Source organism: Staurois parvus, unplaced genomic scaffold, assembly GCF_062004578.1.
Source record: "Staurois parvus isolate SC_StPar_1 unplaced genomic scaffold, SC_StPar_1.0 ptg000168l, whole genome shotgun sequence".
Taxonomy (NCBI): Eukaryota; Metazoa; Chordata; class Amphibia; order Anura; family Ranidae; genus Staurois; species Staurois parvus.
In genome coordinates this window covers 419,961-441,405 of record NW_028317964.1, presented here as the reverse complement: position 1 = coordinate 441,405, position 21,445 = coordinate 419,961, and the positions used below count along the sequence as shown (strand labels likewise).

The 21,445-nt window shown below is 40.9% G+C and overlaps 2 protein-coding genes across 2 annotated transcripts in view; one reads left to right on the top strand and one right to left on the bottom strand.

Moving 5' to 3' along the window:
• CKMT1A (creatine kinase, mitochondrial 1A) overlaps positions 1 to 13,620 on the top strand; it is a 70,867-nt gene extending 57,247 nt beyond the window's left edge. The window contains exons 7-10 of the mRNA XM_089676361.1: positions 1,770 to 1,893; positions 2,981 to 3,115; positions 4,953 to 5,078; positions 12,797 to 13,620. Coding sequence (XP_089532487.1) covers positions 1,770 to 1,893; positions 2,981 to 3,115; positions 4,953 to 5,078; positions 12,797 to 12,913 — 502 coding nt within the window. The 3' untranslated portion in view covers positions 12,914 to 13,620. The remainder of the gene's footprint in view (positions 1 to 1,769; positions 1,894 to 2,980; positions 3,116 to 4,952; positions 5,079 to 12,796) is intronic.
• Positions 13,621 to 19,168: 5,548 nt separating this feature from the next.
• The window catches only part of STRC (stereocilin), a 220,205-nt gene continuing 217,928 nt past the window's right edge, over positions 19,169 to 21,445 (bottom strand). The window contains exons 27-28 of the mRNA XM_089676425.1: positions 19,529 to 19,676; positions 19,169 to 19,376 (exon numbers count right to left, since the gene is read on the bottom strand). Coding sequence (XP_089532551.1) covers positions 19,300 to 19,376; positions 19,529 to 19,676 — 225 coding nt within the window. The 3' untranslated portion in view covers positions 19,169 to 19,299. The remainder of the gene's footprint in view (positions 19,377 to 19,528; positions 19,677 to 21,445) is intronic.

Here is a 21,445-nt window from a genome sequence, read left to right as displayed (position 1 = left end):
TTAAGAAAAAATGTAGTCCAATGGAAGGGAAGCCCTCACCGGCTACTTCCATGAGAACAAAGAGTGAAGTAGACTCTAATTTTTAATCAAATCAGTCTTTCAATGAGATACAGCTCATCTGTCTCTGGTTTACCCAGAAGAAGGTGAGCTGTGTCTCACCAAATTGTGTATATATATATATATATATACATATATACACTCATTGGCCACTTTATTAGGCCATCTTGCTAGTTAGACCCACTTTTGCCTTCAGAACTGCCTTGATTCTTTGTGGCATAGATTCAACAAGGAAACATTCCTCAGAGATTTTGGTCCATATTGACATGATAGAACCACACACTGCAGATTTGTCGACTGTACATCCATGATGCAAATCTCCGTTCCACCACATCCCAAAAGTGCTCTATTGGTTTGAGATCTGGTGACTGTGGAGGCCAATGGAGTACAGTGAACTCATTGTCATGTTCAAGAAACCAGTGTGAGATGATTTGAGCTTTGTGAAATGGTGGATTATCCTGCTCCATACAATGTTGGAAGTAGCCCTCAAAAGATGGATATACTGTAGTCATAAAGGGATGCAACAATACTCAGGTAGAGAGTGGCGTTTAAACAATGCTCAATTAGTACTAAGGGACCCAAAGTGTGCCAAGAAAATACCCCCCAAACCATTACACCACCACCACAAGCTTGAACCGTTGATACAGGGCAGGACGGATCCATGCTTTCATGTTGTTTACGCTAAATTCTGACTCTACCATCTGAATGTCGCAGCTGAAATTGAGACTCATCAGACCAGGTAACGTTTTTCCAATCTTTTATTGGCCAATTTTGGCGAGCCTGTGTGAATTGTAGCCTCCATTTCCTATTCTTTGCTGACAGGAGTGGCACCCGGTGTGGTCTTTTGATGCTGTAGCTCATCTGCTCCAAGGTTCAACGTGTTGTGCATTTCAGAGATGGTATTCTACATACCTTGGTTGTAACAAGTGGTTATTTGAGTTACTTTTGCCTTTCTATCATCTCAAACTAGTCTGCCCATTCTCTTCTGACCTCAACAAGGCATTTTTGTCCACACAAATGCCACTCACTGGATATTTTCTCTTTTTTGGACCATTCTCTGTAAACCCTAGAGATGGTTGTGCGTATTCAGCATTTTTTTTAAATACTCAAATCAGCTCGTCTGGCAGCAACAACTATGCCACACTCAAAGTCACTTAAATTCCCTTTCTTCCCCAGTCTGATGCTCGGTTTGAACTTCAGCAAGTCATCTTCACCACGTCTAGATGCCTAAATGTATTGAGTTGCTGCCATGTGACTGGCTGATTAGCAAATTGTGTTGTCATGCAATTTCACAGGTGAACCTAATAAAGTGGGCAGTGCATGTATATTTCTGTGTCTCTCTTGGGGAATATGTGATCAGAAATTAAAACTATTTAATTTCACCTAAAAAGGGAAGTTCCACTTCCTGCCCTCCATCCCCAATCTAACAGTTTGGGAACTTTTTTTTTACTTTGGGGATGAACCTAGATTTGTCAGGTACCCACTCCCACTTGAATCGCTTAGGCACATGTGCAGTGGGGAGCCAGCTGTGAAGCTGCAAGGACTCACAGTCGGCTTCCTACAATAAACATGCTAGAGTCCCGAAGACTGGTGAAAAAGTCAGCAGCTACTATATTTATAGGTGCTGACTTTTAATTTTACATTTCAAAACCTATTGCAGAACCACACTTAATACTATCATAACATATCTAACTGCTCTGTATGTTTTTCAGGCACAATAATGAAAAGACTTTCCTTATCTGGATAAATGAGGAGGACCACACCAGGGTAATTTCCATGGAGAAGGGAGGAAACATGAAGAGGGTGTTTGAAAGATTTTGCAAAGGACTGAAAGAGGTAAGGAAGAGTACTGGAAGGTATTTTAGAGGCTGAACACAGGTAGGGAAGAGCATTAGGCTTAACAGCACTACCTGCCTGGAGTCTGCATGTTCTCCCTGTGCCTGTGGGTTTCCTCCCGGTACTCTGGCTTTCTCCCACGTCATCTCTTTGCAAACTTAGATAGAATAGGCTGGGAGTGGGAGTAGGTTTAGCCTTAGTTAGTTTTTGACTAAACTTCCACTTTTAAATTGTCTGTAATGTGCTGACAGATCTACAGTATATGTAATCTAGATTTGAAAATGGCTTCCCTCTGCAACGCTGTCAACTAGAAGAAGTATTGTATGCATGTTTAGGCATACACACTTTTACGTGTGTTTACACAAGGTCTTTATTGAATGTTTTACTCAGGATCTTTCTGTCATGTCTGTTATGTACATATGCAGGAGGCCTTAGAAGCTGGCCTGCTGTATTATATGTTAGATAGACAACATTTTCAAAGGACAGACTGACTTTGACATTGCTCAGAAATCCTTGCTGTCAGTCATGAGGCCTTCTCCAGAGAAATATCTAAAGAAATATTTTTAAAAAACATTTTAACATAAAGTATGTTGTGGGAACACATAACATATAGTGACATTTTCTCAAATCCGACTTCAAATGTGGAGATATACTTAAGACTGAAACCACTGCAACAAAGAAGAATGGGGAGCAGAACACAAGCCACTTCTCCTATGTCTGTAGGATCTAGGCAAAAAGACAGCGATGTCATCTGTCAGTCTGTAATAGGAATCTTGCTATGAGGTTTTTATGAGATGGAAAGTGAATTTTCAGCCATGCCAGCCATTTATTTGCTTAGAAAATGAATACTGGTTATAGCTGGCTTTAGGCACGCCTAAAGCAAACATACCTACCCAGTCTAACCACTCTCCCAACTAATATATCAGAGGAAATGGGTTGTTTCTTTCTGATTCCATACCCTATATGTTTTTGGTGTTTATACAAAGCACGGTTGGTGAGCTAGTTCTTTGTTTATCTCTGACATAGTACAAATCAGAAGTTGATACCGCTTATATATGTTAACAGACTGTCACTCTGCCCTCTACAGGTTGAAAGGCTTATCCAGGAGAGAGGTTGGGAATTCATGTGGAATGAGAGGCTGGGATATATCCTGACTTGTCCATCTAACTTGGGCACTGGCTTGAGAGCTGGCGTTCACATGAAACTACCTCTGCTGGGCAAGGTAAGCTATGTGCACTTTTCCAGTGTATGATCAGATATTTTTGTCATACTGATAACTGGCACCAGTGTACAGTATTAGGCTGCATTCACATCTGCACATTCCGGGACTGCACTTAGAAATGCGTATTACCAAAATGCATGAAAATTGCGTGTCACTCTTGTGGTACCATTAACTGTTAATGGCACCCCAAAGGTGGCCAGCAAATGCGTGTTTTTGTGCTCTGCAAAATGAGCAACAAATGCGTTAAAGTGCACGGTAAAAAAAAACACAAAGTTTAACACCCACCAATCCGCATTGGCGTTTTTATCTGCTGCATTATACAGTTTTTGTAATAAAGGATACCATTTTGCTGTTATGCCAGGGAGCAGTTTTGTTTTCATGTATTGTACAACACTGGAAGCTATAAGAAGCTATTCTACCTGTGCTGCCTATAGCTGTGATGGTTGGAGGTTGCAGGACTGCTTCACCTGCTGGAGTTAACACCTGAAAAGGACTTTTGACTTGTTTTTGTGTGTAGGGCAGAGTATTCAAGTGAATGAGCAGCACTTTGCGTGTAGAATGAAAACAAGCAAAAAAAAAGTGGAGGAAAATGCGTGTTCAAGCGATGAGCATATGGTAATTGAGCCTTGCATCTCACATATATACCACCTATTACCTACCGTTACATTTACAGGCGTATAATTCATACATATGTTTTACGTTTAAGACTAGTGATGAGCTAAGGTTCAGGCTGAAGCAAATTCGATTCGAACCTGCAGGAAGCAGTCACAGGATAGTGGGCCATATTTGTAAAATTCAGACATGCTTATACTTTACTGCACTCTGGATGGACTACAAGCAAAACACCCTGGGAAACATCTACAAGCCTGATTCCCAAAACATTCAAAACATTACCAATAACATATAAAGCCATTTATAACTCTGCCCCAAACTACATCACCAATCTTGTCTCCAAATATCAGCCATATTGTCCTCTCCGCTCCTCCCACAACCTCCTGCTCTCTAGCTCCCTTGTCTCCTCCTCCCATGCTGGTTTCCAGGACTTCTTTCTATGATCACCAGTTCAATCTATTGGCCACAATGTGGTATTTTCCTGAAATACCGCAATTAGGAAAATACTGCTTTATGGCCACAAAATGGAACGTATGATCATTTAGGCACAATACAGGATTATTCATGACAGCTGAGGAAATGCTTTAGATATTAAGAACATTTTTTTTTTAAATAGACCCTATAAAGTAAATAAATGGTGCTTAGATAAATTGCAAATAAATTCCAAAGCGTTCTCTGATTGGGAATGAAGTAGACAGCATGATATCAACTCCCCACTTCTTCCAATCATAGAAAGTTTTGCATTCATTCAGAAAATACAAACCATTCTCTGAATGGCACCCATGTTCATTGGAAGACCTCCTGTAATTTCCTGTGCATTGGGCCGGCCGCTCAGCCCGGGATCCAGATGCAAGTGGAGATCACTGGAATAACAATGTCTACTTCAGTGATTTCCATCTTCCAGGGGCCTCGTGGCAGGTATGGTATATACATATTATAGTAAGCTGAACAAAGCTGAACCAGTGCAACTATATAAGATACCGTTCCTGGAATTCATCATTAACTACAAACCATATTAAGCGTAAAACTTATACCAGTAAAATGAGTGATGTACTGATGAAGCAGGATATTTATTATGTTAAATGATTTACAATTGTTTTTCCTATTGAAAGCTTGTGATCAAAGATTTCCATCTGCTTTTCTTAGGTATTGTTTTACTCAGTAGGAATTTTCTTTTCACTTTTTTGTATACTATGTACTGAGATATATTTGTGCATGTTTTTAGGATCCTCGCTTCCCCAAGATTCTAGAAAATCTTCGTCTTCAGAAGAGAGGAACAGGAGGAGTTGACACGGCTGCTGTTGGTGGCATATTTGATATCTCGAACTTGGACCGGTTGGGGAAATCCGAGGTAGAGTACAATGATAACGATCTCTATGGAGTTAATTTTTAAAACGGGAGAGTGCAGCTTTGCATAGAAACCAATCAGCTTTTTTTTTTTTGTGAAAGCTTAATTGAGCAAGTTGAAGCTAGAAGCTGATTGGCTACCATGCACAGCTGCAGCAGATTTTGAACTCTCCAGTTTTACTAAATCAACCCCAGTGTGGTGGTGGTCATGGGGGTTGGAGTCTATTTGAAAATATTTATTTAAAAAAAGCATGCAGAGTTTGTTATAGCACCAAATTAAATTAAACATATAGTAATTACCACTTTGTATTATATTAAAGATTTGTCAGGGACAGTCTACATAGGAATGTCAAAATTTCAAAATAAATGTATAAAAATAGTGTGTGTGTGTGTGTGTGTGTGTATATATATATATATATATATATACACACTGAATATTAAGGAAGCCCTTCATATAATATATACACAATAAATATCAATTAATGTAATATAAATATATCTAATATATTTATATGTCACCATAAATAAAATTGTAATATAAGTGTGATTCATATACACACACAGGGGTTGATTTACTAAAACTGGAGAGTGCAAAATCTGGTGCAGCTGTGTATGGTAGCCAATCAGCTTCTAACCTCAGCTTGTTCAATTAAAGTGGTTGTAAAGGCTGAAGGTTTTTTACCTTCATGCATTCTATTCTGTCAATTACAGCCAGTCAGCCAATGAGAATAGAGGGGGGCAGGGCCAAGCGTGTGCGAATGGGCACACGGAGCAGCGGGTGCCCCCATAGCAAGCTGCTTGCTGTGGAGGCACCCAACAGACAGGAGGAGTGAGGAGAGCCTGTGGGTGACCCGAGAAGAGGAGGATCCAGGCTGCTTTGTGCAAAAGCACTGCACACAATAGGTAAGTAAAGACATGTTTGTTATTTTACAAAAAAAAACAAATTAACCTTTAGAATCGCTTTAAGCTCTGGCAATAAAACGTGTACGCTGATTGGTTTCTCTGCAAAGCTGCACCAGATTTTGCACTCTCCAGTTTTAATAAATCAACCCCATAGTTAAATAGTCTGGTCAAAAAATGTCCATCTAGTTCAATCCACAGAGAAAAAAAAAACACACACAAACAGAAAACCTCCATATACACAATCCTATACCCCCAGTTGATCTAGAGGAAGGCAAAAAAACTCCAATAAAGCATGATCCAATTTATTCTGGGGGGGGGGGAATATTTCTTCCTGATCTCCCAAAAGGCCATCAGAAATTCCCTGGATCAACTTTGTTATAAATGTTAGTATCCAGTTATATTTTGAGTATTTAGGAAAGAATCCAGGCCTTTTTAAAACAATCTACTGAGCTGGCCAGATCCAGCTTTTGAGGGAGTCTATTCCTCATTTTCACAGCTCTAACTGTAAAGAAGCCTTTCCATATTTGGAGGTTAAATCTCTTTTCCTCCAGACGTAAAGAGTGACCCCCTGTCATCTGTGATGACTTTAAAGTGAATAACTACACCAAGTTCACTATATGGACCACTTATGTATTTACATATCCTCCCTTAACCTCCTCTTCTCAAAAGAGAATACATTCAGTTCCTCTAATCTTTCCTCATAGCTGATCGCCTCCATGCCTCTTATCAGTTTGGTTGCCCTTCTCTGTACTTTCTCCAGTTTGCCGATATCCTTTTTGTGAACTGGTGCCCAAAACTAAACAGCGTATTCCTAAAGACGTCTTACTAAAGATTTGTACCGGGGTAACATGATATCTCTATCTCTGCAGTCCATACCTCTTAATACAAGAGAAGATTTTGCTCACTTTGGAAAACGCAGCTTGGATTTACATGTAATAAGGCTATGATCTACCAGAACACCCAGTTGTACTCCTCCTAGCATATATGATACATGTATATTCTTAGCCCATAACTTTACATTTATCAACATTAAACCTTGTTTGCAACATAACTGCCAAATTACACAGTGCATTGAGGTCAGCTTGTAAATTGGAGACATCCTGTAAGGACGTTATTCCACTACACAGCTCGGTGTCATTTGCAAAGACTGAAATGGTACTTTTAATCCCAGACCCTATATCGTTTATAAATATATTGAAAAGTACGCTGAACCTTGGAGTACACCACTAGCAACCTAAGACTTTTCAGAGTATGAATCATTAACCGCTACTCTGTGAATAGGTCTTTAACCAGTTTTCTATCCATTTACTTATTATTAATATTATTATTATTATTATACAGGATTTATATAGTGCCAACAGTTTGCACAGCATGTTACAAAATGAAGGTAGGCATTACAGTTACAATACAATTTGGTACAAGAGGAAACAGAGGGCCCTGCTCGTTAGAGCTTACAATCTAGGACAGGTTGAGTAATACAAAAGGTAATAGTTGTGGGGGATGAGCTGATGGATGAAATAAAAGGCAGTTTACTAGTTAGCAGCAGGATAGGCTTTTTTAAAGAGAGAGGTTTTCAAGGATCATCTAAATGGATAAATTAGGAGATAGCCAGACATATTGGGGTAGGGAGTTCCACAGGATGGGAGAAGCTTGGGAGAAGTCCTGGAGGCGAGCATGGGAGGAGGTGACGCGGGAACTAGAGAGCAGGAGGTCTTGGGAGGATCGAAGAGAGCGGTTTGGTTGATATTTTGAGACCAGGTTGGTGATGTAGCTGGGGGGAAGAGTTGTGGATGGCTTTGTAAGTTGTTGTTACCATTTTTAATTTTATTCATTTGGCAAGTGAAAGCCAATAGAGGGATTGGCAGAGAGGGGTAGCAAACACTGAACGGTTGGTAAGATGGATGAGCCTGAGAATTCAAGATGGACTGGAGAGGGGATAGCCTAAGAAAAGGTACACCAATGACGAGGGAATTGCAGTAGTTGAGGCGAGAGATAACCAGGAGGGAATTAGCTTTGTGGTATCATTGGTTAAAAAAGGACGTATTCTGGAGATGTTGTGGAGGTTGAGGCGGCATGATTTGGACAGGGATTGGATGTGGGCCTGAAAGGATAGCTCAGAATCCAGGGTTACCCCTAGCACCCTGGCATGCGGGGATGGGTTGATAGTGGTGCTATTGATCCTGACCGAGAAAACAGAAGAGGCACGTGGGAGAGGAAATATTATGTGCTCAGTTTTGGATTGACTGAGTTTTAGGAAGTGGTGTGACATCCAGTCTGATATGTCTGTTAGTAAATCAGTGATACGTGAGGAAACTGATGGGGTGAGCTAACGAGTAGAGAGGTAGATTTGTGTATCATCAGCATAGAAATGGTATTGGAAACCATGGGAAGCTATCAGCTGACCCAAGGAAGAAGTGTAGATCGAAAATAGGAGAGGTCCAAGGACAGAACCTTGGGGGACCCAAACGATAAGAGGAGTAGGAGAGGAGGAAGTAGAGTTGAAAGTGATACTGAAGGTGCGGTAAGATAGGTAAAATTCAGACCAATGGTGAGTAGTACAGTCACGGAGACCAATTAAATAGAGTTTTTTGAGGAGGGGGTGGTCAACTGTGTCAAAGGCAGCGGAGAGGTCCAAGAGTAAGAGTACTGAATAGTGACCATTGGTTTTAGTGGTTAGTAAGTCATTTGTTTGTTTTAGGAGAGCAGTTTCTGTAGAGAGTTGTGGGTGAAATCCAGAATGAAGGGGATTCTCAATAAGGTGGCAGCTCAGCCGGCTGTAGACTAGACATTCAAAGAGTTTGGAGGCAAAAGAGAGTAAGGAGATGGGTTTTAGGTTGCTAAGATTGGTGGGGTCCAGTGAGGCCTTTTTAAGTATAGGGGTGACTAGCACATGTTTTAAAGAGTTGGGGAAAATGCCAGTAGAAAGGGAGATATTGAAGATATGAGTTAAAGAGTGAAGGATAGAATCAAAGAGTGACCGTAGTATTTGCAAGGGAACGGGGTCCAGGGTACAAGGGAACGGGGTCCAGGGTACAGGTGGGCTTTAGAAAACAGTTTAGCCTCTTCTATAGTAGCTGGGTTAAACAAGGGAAGTATAGATTGTGCAGGTGGACAATGAGAGTAGGGTGAGGGAGATATCTGTACAGTGGAGATCTCATCATGAATTGTATCAATCTTAATTTTGAAGTAATTAGCGATCTCCTGGGCAGTGAGTGAGTTAGTGGGTGGAGGTAAAGAAGGACAAAGTAGAGCATTAAAGGTAGAAAATAGCTGAAAGGGATAGTGTGAGAGGGTGTTAATGAGAGTGATAAAATAGATCTGTTTGGCAGAGTGGAGACAGGTATTGTATTTTTGAAGGGTGGATTTATATTGGCCGAAGTCTTGCTGGGTCTTAGTCTTATGCCATAAATGCTCATGAGCATGGCTATGTTTTTTGAGGCATCTGGTATTATCTGTGTGCCAGGGCTGTAGTGGTCAGTGCCTAATTCTGTGTGTAGTGAGGGGGGCCAACAATAAACTGTTGTAGACAGAAGTGGCAGGTTGGGGCAGGACAGGGTTGAATTTTTTGTCATAGAGACAATCTGTTGCAGAAAAAAGAGAAGAATTAAGATAGCGAGGGTTTCTACGGGAAACTGTTCAGTAGTTGGAAGACAAGGAGGAGGAAGCAAAGGAGAGAGTGAAGCTAATAAGGGAGTGATCAGAGAGAGGAAAAGGAAAGTTTGTGAGGTTGCAAGGAGTGCATAGGTAGGAGAATACGAGGTCGAGGCAGTTACCATCAGAGTGTGTAAAAGCACGTGTCCATTGTTTTAGGTCAAAATAAGTGGTTAGGCTCAGAAGTTTAGAGGTAGCGGGAGTGTTAAGATTAACAGGGAAGTTGTAGTCACCGAGAATGATTGTGGGAATTTCAGAAGAGTGAAAGTAAGGCAGCCAGGCAGAGAAGTCATCAAAGAAGCTTGATACCAGTCCAAGAGGCCGATAGATCACAGCAATTCCTAAAGAAACTGGAGAGAGCAGAAAAATACAGTGAACTTCAAGTGAGGAGGACAGAGAGGGAGGTGAATGAAGGACCTGAAAGTGCTTTGAGGGGACAGGAGGATTCCAACTTCACCTACTATCCGTCCACTAGGTCTGGGAGAGAGTCCAGAGGAGACCACCATGGGAGAGGGCAGCAGGAGACGGAAAGTCAGATTCTTGAAGCCAGGTTTCTGTAAATGCAAGTAGGTTAAAGGAGTTTGTGATAAAAAGGTCATGGACAGAGGTGAGTTTGTTACAGACAGAGTGGACATTCCAAAGGGCACAGGAAAAAGGGAGGCTGGTTCTAGGAAGAAGAGGAATAGTAACCAGATTGTGTGGATTGCGTCCGTTGTTAGAAGATAGGGGGTGCTGGGTGTGTTGGTCAAAGGGAAAGGATGGCCCATGATTTGGGGAATTGTCTCCAGATGTTAGAAGCAGAAGGGTGAGAGAGGTAAAATGGGAGTATGACTTATATGGAGGGATAGGTTCCAGTGTCCGGGAGGTTTTATTAGTATGTGGGTTCAGACTTAGCAGGAGATAATGAGTACAGTAATAAGTTAAAGACAGGAGTGTGGACTTTTCCAAGCCTGTAGACTTTACCTTACACATTAGCTGTGTTTGGGGAACAGTGTCAAACGCTTTTCCAAATTCCAAGAATACTATGTCCACAGCCACTTTTGCTTCCCTCCCCATAAAAAGAAATCAGACATGCACATACACACACAAGACAGGCACAAGCCCCAAACATCCTCTTCTGGGGCTCTCCACTGGTGATCTTGGTTCTTCCTCTTCTTTATCTGCCCTCATAGAAAGGCGCTTGCTATGGGGGAAGACGTGCGGGCTCAGTCCTCAGCCAGGGTGTGTGTGTCTATTTACACAGTGTGGCTCACCCCCCCCCCCCCAGCTGCTTCCTCCTCGCAGGATTTGATTGACGGCAGCAAGAGCCAATGGCTCCCACTGCGGCCTCTGAGTTCTGTGAAGAGAGAGAAAGCAGCACTGCTGTTCTTGGGCACAGTCCTGGATTAAGATCGGCCTCAGGTAGGTATTTGGGAAAGGGGGGGTTTGGGGGGCCTCAACATGAAAGTTTTTTTTACCTAATTGCAGAAAGGGTAAAAAAAAACATTTAACCATTACAACCACTTTAAATACCTTTGCACCCAATTACATATGAGCACTTATCAAACACTTCCATATGTAAGAACGTCGATGGGTGTGTAAACAAGATAGGTCCTTCAATGTCCATGGACATGGTGACATCACTATTCTAACCTTTTAGAATATGTAACATGAGGAGGCTGATTACATAGATTATTACTGAACAACAAATCCATAAGAAAGATTTTCCTCTAGATTGGTGTCACCAGGACAAGTGTCCCCACTGGATAATTTCCCCTTATCTTTCCTTCTCTTCTGATGACAACTGTAAAATGGTGAATTACCCATTCTTGGTGTCAGTGGTCACCAGGACAAATGGAGAGGGGAAATCTGCCTAGTGAGGACATAGAGAGCAATATACACCTGACAGGTGTTCTAACTTCACTACTCTATCTGAAACAACAAAGAACAAGGTTTGGCTATTGTGATATGGGGAATGTTTTGCTCTCATGGTAGATGCGCTTGTCAGTCCAAACTGTATTTAAGGACACGACAGCCCACTTTTATTGAAAAAGAACATAAAGTCTTAAAATCACATGGTTTCCCATGCAGGGGTTCATCTTCAGCAAATACAAATAAGGAAAATGCTGAGCCTCCTGGCTCTTCTGTCAGCAGTACCACTGCTTACTCCGGTCTCCCAGACCATGGGCTCCTCAGGCTCACCTAGCCTATACTTGCAGCCACTCACTGCATTGGCCCCACACTCCTGGCCTCTGGATAGGGTTCTCCCACCATCCTGGGCTCTCTCACTTCTCAAACTTCCTCCAGTCCCCTCTGTGGACTCACTAGTCACCTCAGCTTCTCGGGCTCTCCAGACATTTCCAGTTCTTTGTGCAATAAGTCCCCACAACATAGGGTCTTGACTCCCAAGCAGGTCACCCATCCTGCCTGGAGCACACCGCTATCTCCACACAGAGATACTGTCTCCAAATGGCAGCAACTGCAACTCCTACAGCCCTGAGCAACTCTCAGACTTAGTTTATAATGACCCTGCACATCTGTATGCTTAATGCAGGCTACAGGTGTCTTGCAAAATCTGGACACAGGATTGACAGTTCTGTCCTGCCCAAGACACTTTGAAACCGTCAAGCCTAAGGCCCCAATCTAGGACTACCAAACACAGAGCTTTCTCCACTTACATAATAGATGCTGGAGCTTCTCATTTTTCCAGCCATTTCCTAATCTCACATATTACTATTATTCTACAGGATTTATATACCGCCAACAGTTTGCGCAGCGCTTTACAAAAATATATATGGCTGGGCCTTCCACTGTTACTATATATATATATATATACTGTATATACATACACACACACACACTTTAACTTAAAGCACCCACCTTAAATCACAGATAGTTTGAATTTTATATTGAAATAAGTTACTCTTGGAGGGTAAGGAGACTATGAATGAACTTGAAAATAACATAAGAATGCCTCTTAACAATCATGTACCTAAATGGAGAATTGGTATTAAAATGACTTAAGTAAAATCCCTGGGAAGCTGCAGTGCACTAAGCATGCCCATATTTATAGTGTCACCTTCAGGTCACAATAAGCTTTGGAGAACAAGCTGATTTATGAGCCAGAAGTATCTCTCCAGTCCTCTTACTATTTACTGCCCTCACCTAATCGTTTTATAATCCCTGCAGGTGGAGCTGGTGCAGCTGGTCATCGATGGAGTGAACTATCTGGTTGACTGCGAAAAGAGACTAGAGAGGGGACAAGACATCCGTATCCCAGCACCAGTGGCTCAGTTCAAGCACTAATCCAAAGCTATTACTGTTATACAGCAAAAGAAATGTGGCCTCAAGAATGTATATTAATCATGACACATCAGTGAATGGAACATAATTTATACATTGTGAGTCCACCTGACTTAATATGGTGGTCAGGAACAGCATGCACCCTATGGGCCTGATTTACTAAGGGTAAGCTTGCTTGCCAGGTTGATGATCTCCGATAACATAACAAGGATGCCTTACTCTAATTTTTTAAAAGTGAGTGTGAAATGTACAGTATAAACGTGAAATTCACATACAGTACATACCCAGTGAAAGGTCTACGCAAATATCACTAAAATGTAGCATACATCTTCATTGTCATGACACCCCATTTCAAACTTTATATATATACCAGTACATGGAGGGATTTATTTTGATTTATTTACAAAATTATTTTTGTTACCGCTTTGAACATATTCCTGTTTTTACAATTTTTTCTAAAAAGTTTTGAGCTAGAAATTCTTCAAAATGTACTATCTATCAATGGCTTGCTAACTGATCACCCAGAGTAAACCACATCATTGAGATCATTGACTAAGCCAGGGAGTTAGCTTTGCTTACCCTCATTGGCAGCGTGAGCTCAAATTTAGTAAATCAGGCTGAATATGTTGTACAGCAGTTTAATCATGTTGTGAATATCTCCGTATATACAAGGCAATTGTCACCATGCTAATAAAGTTCACTGCTGCCTATACTGCCTTTGTTTCTTATCATCTGAAGTCATAATAATTGATAAGGACATTTGAAAATAATCTGTGACTACTTACACTGGTAGATTTTCAAGGAAACGTTTGAACATAAAAACAAAATCCTGTAAGTAAATTTGCCAACAGAAACTTGATGAATTTCATTCAAAATTCCATTTACTTTTAACTTTTGAATGTGAAATAAGAGGAATTTCCAAAACAAAACCAATCCACAGTTTAAATGTACAAATGTTATGTGCAAAACCAAAGACTCCCATTTTCGAACTTTACTAAATCACCTGATAGCTAAACGAAAAAAAACCCCAACAAACTGAACAGAGTACTTAGCTTAACTTGCTTGCAGAACAACAACAGAGCAGACATGATCACATCAGTGCTGAACACTAAAGTCAGTAAACCATTGCACTTCTCAATGTAGATTGCTGGCTGACTATCTCCGGTCATTTAACAGGAGACAGACAAAAAACTTTTCTATTCACTTTAAAATATATTTACCAAAAGTTTGCGTTCTATCTATATATTTTTTGTTACAAAACAATTTGCATCCTTAAAAATATTTTAACCTAATATGCTACTATTATATAAAACCCATCATTATTTTTAGATGAATAACTGGAGTGACACCAGAAACATTTGGTAAGCACTAGTGCAACATGCAACATGTCAGTCATTCCTCTTAAAGTGATCATATTTATTGACCAATTCCATAAAATCATAGCTGTCTGAACAAATTACAGGACCCTTATACAGCTAGTAAATATATTGTTGTGGGAAAAAGGTCTCCTCTGAACTAAAAGGTCACCAGGCTGTTCCAAATCATTTATAATTAAGGGTCACAGATGTTTCCTATAGAATGAATTCCCCTCTTCTGGCTTCCCTCACAGCGGGGTCTCTATAGGTTCTTTTAATGAGGAGGCTTCAGTCTGTGGAAGAGATGTAGTGGGGAATGATAGTCACAAGAGCTGCTAATGCAGTGACCCAAAAATCAAACTAGATCCTCTTTATAAGTGAAATGATGTGAGCAAAAATTCTAAACATCTTTTTTTCCCACTTGAATTATGTACGTCAGGGACGTGTGAAGATAGGTACTTCTCTAGCTGGGAGATTATAAATAAAATGAATGCGTGGGCCATGTGTTCAGGCTAAAACAGCTTCTGGAATCTATAATAAGAAGTTGAATTTATTTGAAATCGGCATCCTATAAATCTGAAAGATCTCAACCCTTCTTGCTAAAAAAATTAAAAGCAGCTTTGTATGTAGTGTTGTTGTCTCATTTACGTTGATTAATTAGTCAGGGTTAAAAAATAAGGTTCAACTGAACTTATAAAAAAAAGTGCAAAGCAATGGGATCAACAGTAACCCATAAGAAACAATGTGATTTCATCTTTCACCATAAAAGGAAGTTGCAGTTTACAATTATAACACAATGGGGTTGATTTACTAAAAAGGAAATACCGTAGGTTGTTCACTTTTTAAGGGAATTTTCATTTTTCAAAGGAGTTATCCCTTAGCTTGTAAAAATAAAGTTTTTTGTCTTTTCCTTGCCTGTTATCAGGCATTCATTGCAACGTGAATTATATCCACATTCACTAAGCTAAAGCCAGCCATACATGGATAGAAATTCACCCAGTTCAGCAGGCACCAGCCGAACATCGATCTGTGAATGGTCTGTCTGCTAGTAAACACGTCGACCTATCAATCACCTTGTGTACAACCATCCTGTAGTGTTATTTCAGAACGATCAGTGTTGCTGGCTATATCCGGAAACACTAAACAATGTATATTGCTGGTGTGCAAGGATTCCCCTTATCCATATCGAATGTATTGATGGGAGAACCGGCTCATTTTCTTTCATTCAACCTGCTTCTTGAATTAAAAAAAGAAACATGTATGGTCTGCCTAAAGCCTGCCATAGACAGAAATGAACAAATTTCGATCCACCTACGGGCAGGCTGGTTGTACTGAAGTCGATCAATAGCCTCTCTTTTTTTTACACATGATCATTGTATTCTGTCAGCTGGGACACCTTCTGCTGTCAGAATATAATAGCACAGCAGGAGGGATACCCCATCAACACTTACTGTGTTGATGGGGAAAATTAGAATTTTTCTTTCTCTCAACCCATGCCTGAAGGAAAGAAAAATGCATAATGTATGGGCTGCCTTAGGAAAAGTCCCCTTGCAAACTAAACAGCCTATTTGACTTTACTAGGTCAACCCCTATAGGATAGCCAATGAAATTTCAGCATAAACACAGCTATCACTAATCTATTGTACTGTGGTATGGGTCCTTTTCATAAAGATTCATCAGGTGATTTCACAAATCTGTCTGACCTATTTTATCAGCATTTGTTATTTTGCTTTACAATGGGGACCACTGATAAAACTTTACTGCAAGTGATTACTTTTCACCAGCGGTGTATCTTTTCAATGTAAATATGACATTTTACCAATGTGTTAAAGCGGCATTAAACCCAAAACCAAAAATGTAATATATTGCAAGCTTACCAACCATTAGATGTGGGAGCTGCATTTTTTTTGTTTTTAGTCTCTTTTTTCACCTGGTTATCCAACCAGCCACATACTTCCAGTCTTAAGCCCTGTACACATGGGCCAAAACCGACCACTTCAACAGAAATCGGCTGACATTCGGCCAGTGTGTACACCAGCCTGGCTGGCTTCTGTAGAACAGGCATGTTGGAAAACCAGCATCCAATCAGCATTTGAACAGTGCTGGCAGCCAATGACTGCGAGTGCTGACCGGTGTGTTCTGGCGGGGAGTGGGGGGGAGGCAAAGAGGTGGTTGAGATGCAGATTTACCACTTCCTGACTGCCTGCCTAAAGACTTACACGCAGCCACAGTCAGCTGTCCACAAACCACGGTGATACTATGCTTCATGGCTGCGGCTTCTTGGGCAGGCCATAGATTATGCATTTTTCTTTCCCTCCACCATGAGTGGAAGGAAAGAAAATTGCTCGATTCCCCCATCAACACAGTCAGTGTTTTTGTTGGAGAATCCCTCCTGCAGCACTATTGTGCTCTGCTGGTGGGGAGCCTTCCCTGCCAGCAGGACACATTCATTAGTGTTGCCGGCGATAGCTGGTGGAGCTAATCCTGCAGGAAAAACACGACTGGCTGGTTGTACACAAGTTAATTGGCTTGTGTACAATCAGGGTGCCCATACATGAATCAAAATTCGAGCAGTCCTTGCTGAACCAGCTGAATTTCGCTCCATGTATGGCCGACTTTACTGGCTTCATAGTGAAGTTCTGTGAGGTGTCCAAAGAAGAGCAGGAAAATTAGGCATCTGAGAAGGGAGTAAATACAAATTCATCAGAAATACTGTAGAAGCTTTTCTGTATAGAAATATCCATTTTATGTGAAAAATACCTATTCCACAGCTATAAAATATTTATGTTTTGTGAACTGAATATTTCATGAGAAAATTAGCTTAATGTAATTCATACTTATTAATATTTGAACCTAATAATTAACTCATGAAAATATTCAATACACAAACAAAAATATTGTATTAGTTTAAAATTTGTATTTTCTCAGCTTTCTGTTGCAGTGACCCCTTTTTGGAATAAATGAGGTCTAGGGGGAAGTCACAGGGACCAGAAGGCACACACAGCAATAAAAATGTGACCCATGTTCTAATCTTCTCCCCACTCGACTACAGAAAGTGATTTACTGGTGCTATTTTCTGTTCCTCTGATCCCCTCTAACTAAAGAGGGAATACAAAAGAGGGCACAGAGAGCAATAAATGTCTAAATGGTTCTAACCCTTCCCCACCATGTCTAAAAGGGGCTGAATTAAGTTAGGCTTTAGCTGTTGAAAGCTTCTATTTCTCCTTAGAGTGGAACTTTTGGCTATGATTTAAAAACTGGTGGACAGGCAGGATTTTTAATGCAGAAGAGACATGCTTTGTCTCTTCTGCAATAAAGGTTCTTACCTGCAAATCCCCCCCCTGTACAGTAAGCTGTGCAAGTGCAGCTCACTGCACTATTTCAGCAAAGCCGAATTAGACAGAGCTCCCACAAATGCGCAGGAGTGATGTCATCTCCACCTGGCCAATGACATCTGAGATTGGGACCCGGAAACCAGCAGCCGGAACATGTTAGTGGCCGGCGAGAATTCACGGGAAAGCGCATCCCTGGATTCTAGATGAGTATAGTTCTGCTTTAAGGCCTCATGCACACTGGATGTTTGTAACGTGGCTGTTAGGGTGTTTGACATGTTTTTTTCTGTCGCTAAATGCTCCTGCATGTGTCCATGCATACATAGGCATTTAGAGGAGTTTAGAGGCAGAAAATAAACCTCACTGCCAGTGTCCAGTAGCAGTGGCGTTTTGGCTGAAAAATGCTTGATGCATGTAAACACAAGGGAATGCGTATAAACATGTGTTTAGCACTAGAGCATCAATTAATTTCAATGGACAGAATAAATTATTATTCTGGCCAATGAAATGAATTAACTTCCAAACGCTTGTTGCTCCTAAATGCAGTACACACATTTAAAAGCTTCATTTGTTTTTTTGTAGAAAACGCTGCTGCCAGGAGGAAAGGCATCTGGGAGAGATACCTAATGTTCAGTGTACATGAGGCCTTAATCTCTATTATATCTCCATTTCTGCTCTCCTCAGTGGGCACCTAATAGAATCTCACAGTTCTTGCCTGTCAAATGCTAGTGATACTTTATGCTGCATTTACACCTGAACAGAAGTATTTTCAGGCGTTTTTATTTGAGAGTTTTGAAAGCATAGATATGAGCATTTTATATATGTATTACAAACTTTTTACATGTGTATTCAAGCTTCAAGGGGGTTTTTGTTTTAGCCAAAAGAAAGCACTAGGAGAGTAGAGGTGGAGAGCTGCTGATTGGCCAGAAGACCTGCAAAAAAACGTTCATGTATTCAAAAGCACTGCACAAACTGTTGGCCCTATATAAAACATGTATTATAATAATAATATTATAATGTTGCGCTTCTTCACACATTCCCATTTAGGTCTATGGGACCAAAAACGTTACAATCTGCCTCAAAAGAAGCTCATGTACTATTTAGGGCAACAAGCGTTTAGCCACCAAATTCTCAAATTTAAACAGGGGCCATTGAATGGAATGAGATTTTGCTTGTTAGGCGTCTTGGAGCTTCACACTACAAAACACTCAGGTGCGAATGGGGCCTTAAGGAAAAGTAACCTGTGCATTAAGTAACCAGCACTTTAAAAAATAATTGAAGACAGCACAATTGCAATATGAATCACGACACGAATGTTCAGAGGACTGTGCTCACAAAAGCTTAAAATCTAAAAGGGAGGGGAAAGTGATACAAGAAGGCAATAGCTGTGGGGATCAGCTGATAAGAGAAAATAAAAATTCAGTAGTTAGTTTGAGACAGGATAGGCTTCCCTGAAGATGTGAATATTTTTGACAAATCACCTTTAAGCAGATGGAGTAGGCGATAGGAGACGGACAGATGTTGATTTTGTTAGTTAGTGGGAAACCATTAGAAAAAAACAAAACCAAAAGCAAATTATAGATTTTTTTATTCCAGTATTTTTAGCTTTAAAATTTTATTAAAAATCCAAGTGGGATTTATAAGCAATGTTTTACAAAAACATTTTCTAATCAGCCAACTCACTAGGCTTGGATACCGGAGCTCAGAGCAGGAATGAGAGCAGCACCATGACATGAATAGCAGGATTCCAAACAACCAGTGATCCCATGTTATTCTCTCCTGGGGAAAAGAAGAAAGTAAAGTCTGTGAAATCACTGCACTGCAAGTAATTCTCTAAATTTCGGGTCAAACTTTAACCAAACCAGGGTCAATTTAGAACCATTTCCAGAGTAACTTATATACTGCAATGTAGAAGAGAAAAAGTACTTTACCGCGAGGGTCCTCATGAATGTCCCCTTCATACTGAGCACTAGAGATGGCCTGACGTTGCTGGCTGCTAAGATGTTCATACTGTTCAGGAGTGACTGCCATGGCCTGGTCACTGGTGAAGGAGGAGAGCTGAACTGGACTGAACACAACCTGCCAAGAGAACCATTTTTTCACTCTTTGTGTGTGTGCCACTATAGGGGGTAATGCATATGTGTCATAAATGAGCAAGTGAATAGACAAGGACACTCTGCAGATTCAATAGAGCCAGGCATAAGCATAAGGTGGTCAACGCCTCCATGTCAAATGTACTTGTACAGTAACAGCTATGTGCACACTGGAACCATTTTAATCCATCCAATACATGTAGTCACAAGGGTTGATTTACTAAAACTGGAGAGTGCAAAATCTGGTGCAGCCCTGCATAGAAACCAATCAGCTTCCAGTTTTTTTGTAAAAACTTAATTGAACAAGCTGAAGTTGGAAGCCCACTGGCTACCATGCATAGCTGCACCAGATTTTGCACTCTCCAGTTTTAGTTAATCAACCTCAAATTCAACCCTATGGTCACAAATATGCACATACAAAAGTAAACACACATGCTGGGGTGCCTACGCATGAAAACGTTGATTGCAATACATGTTACGTATTGCAACGCACACCAGTGTTGACGACCATCAGTATTTTACTGGCAGCCAGTTAAAAATGGGCACTTTTCTCCTCCCAGTGAATGCCAGTGACAGAAAAAGGTTTCCAGTAAAAAATACAGCTGTGACACTTGGCATGGAACTGAATATGCACAGTTCCAGTCCGAAGCCGGACTGAACCATCTGAGCGCCTGCTACAGTTTGTTTGGGCTGCACCGGCAGGGGTGGGTCTGGCAGAGGTGGTGCCGGAGCATGTCGTATGATGTCCACGGTGCAAGGGATCTGAGCAGCCGAAGCCTCGTGTGTGGGTCTGCAGGATGGGAGCAAAGTAAGCCAGGAGCAAAGCAAGTCAGGAGCAGGACAGTCAGTGCTGTTTGGACTGGAGTGGACTGAAGGGACTACCTGGCATGCAAAGAGACTGGCGCTGTGACTCAGGAGGGGATGTGTCATGTCGGCGAGGTGCCATCATCATCTGTGCTGCTGAACACGGCTGTCAGTGTCACTGTGAGAGTCAATCTCATGTGTGTGTGCCTGTCCACTCTAATCTCTTGCCCTCCTGAATCCTGTTCCTGAGATACTTACTATAGCAACAATATAAGAATGTGTTTTTTGCCTTAATATCTACCTTAAACCACATTACTAACTGCACATTGTACTCGTTTGTAGACTAAATACTGAAATTTGCACTTAAAATTTTACTTTTTAACTTTTAGAGATTCCAGTATAAACTTGGCTGTGCCAGTAAAATTTGAGTGTCAGTGAATTTCAATCTGGTAGGTTGGCAACACTGCCACTGTCAAAATTGGGAATTTCAGGAATCTGTGAATGAAGAGACTACAAGTCCCATCTGCCACCTTGGCAGTCGGACTGTATTTCTCAATGAACGGCAAGGGCGCTGATGAGCCCCTCATAATTCATTCACACCTTCTTCAGCTTTGTAATTGAAAATCCATACGGTTGTGCAGCCACACAGGCACAAAGCTGGAGGACGTGTCTGCAGATGCCTGATATTGCACCTGTGATCTACAATCACTCTGCAGACTCCTCTGAAAAAAATAATAAATGCACATTTTTTCCTGCAAAAATATATGCATTTTTTTTCAAAAAGATGAACCTAGCCTTTTAGGATACTAATAATAGTTACATTTCCAAGAATGAAGAAAATATCATATTAATTCTGGGATATAACTATAAATCACAGGGATCTATGGAAATGTTTTTGGAGCCCCTCATCGCTTGCAGGCAATCTTTAACCATTTCAGCTCCTGCACATGT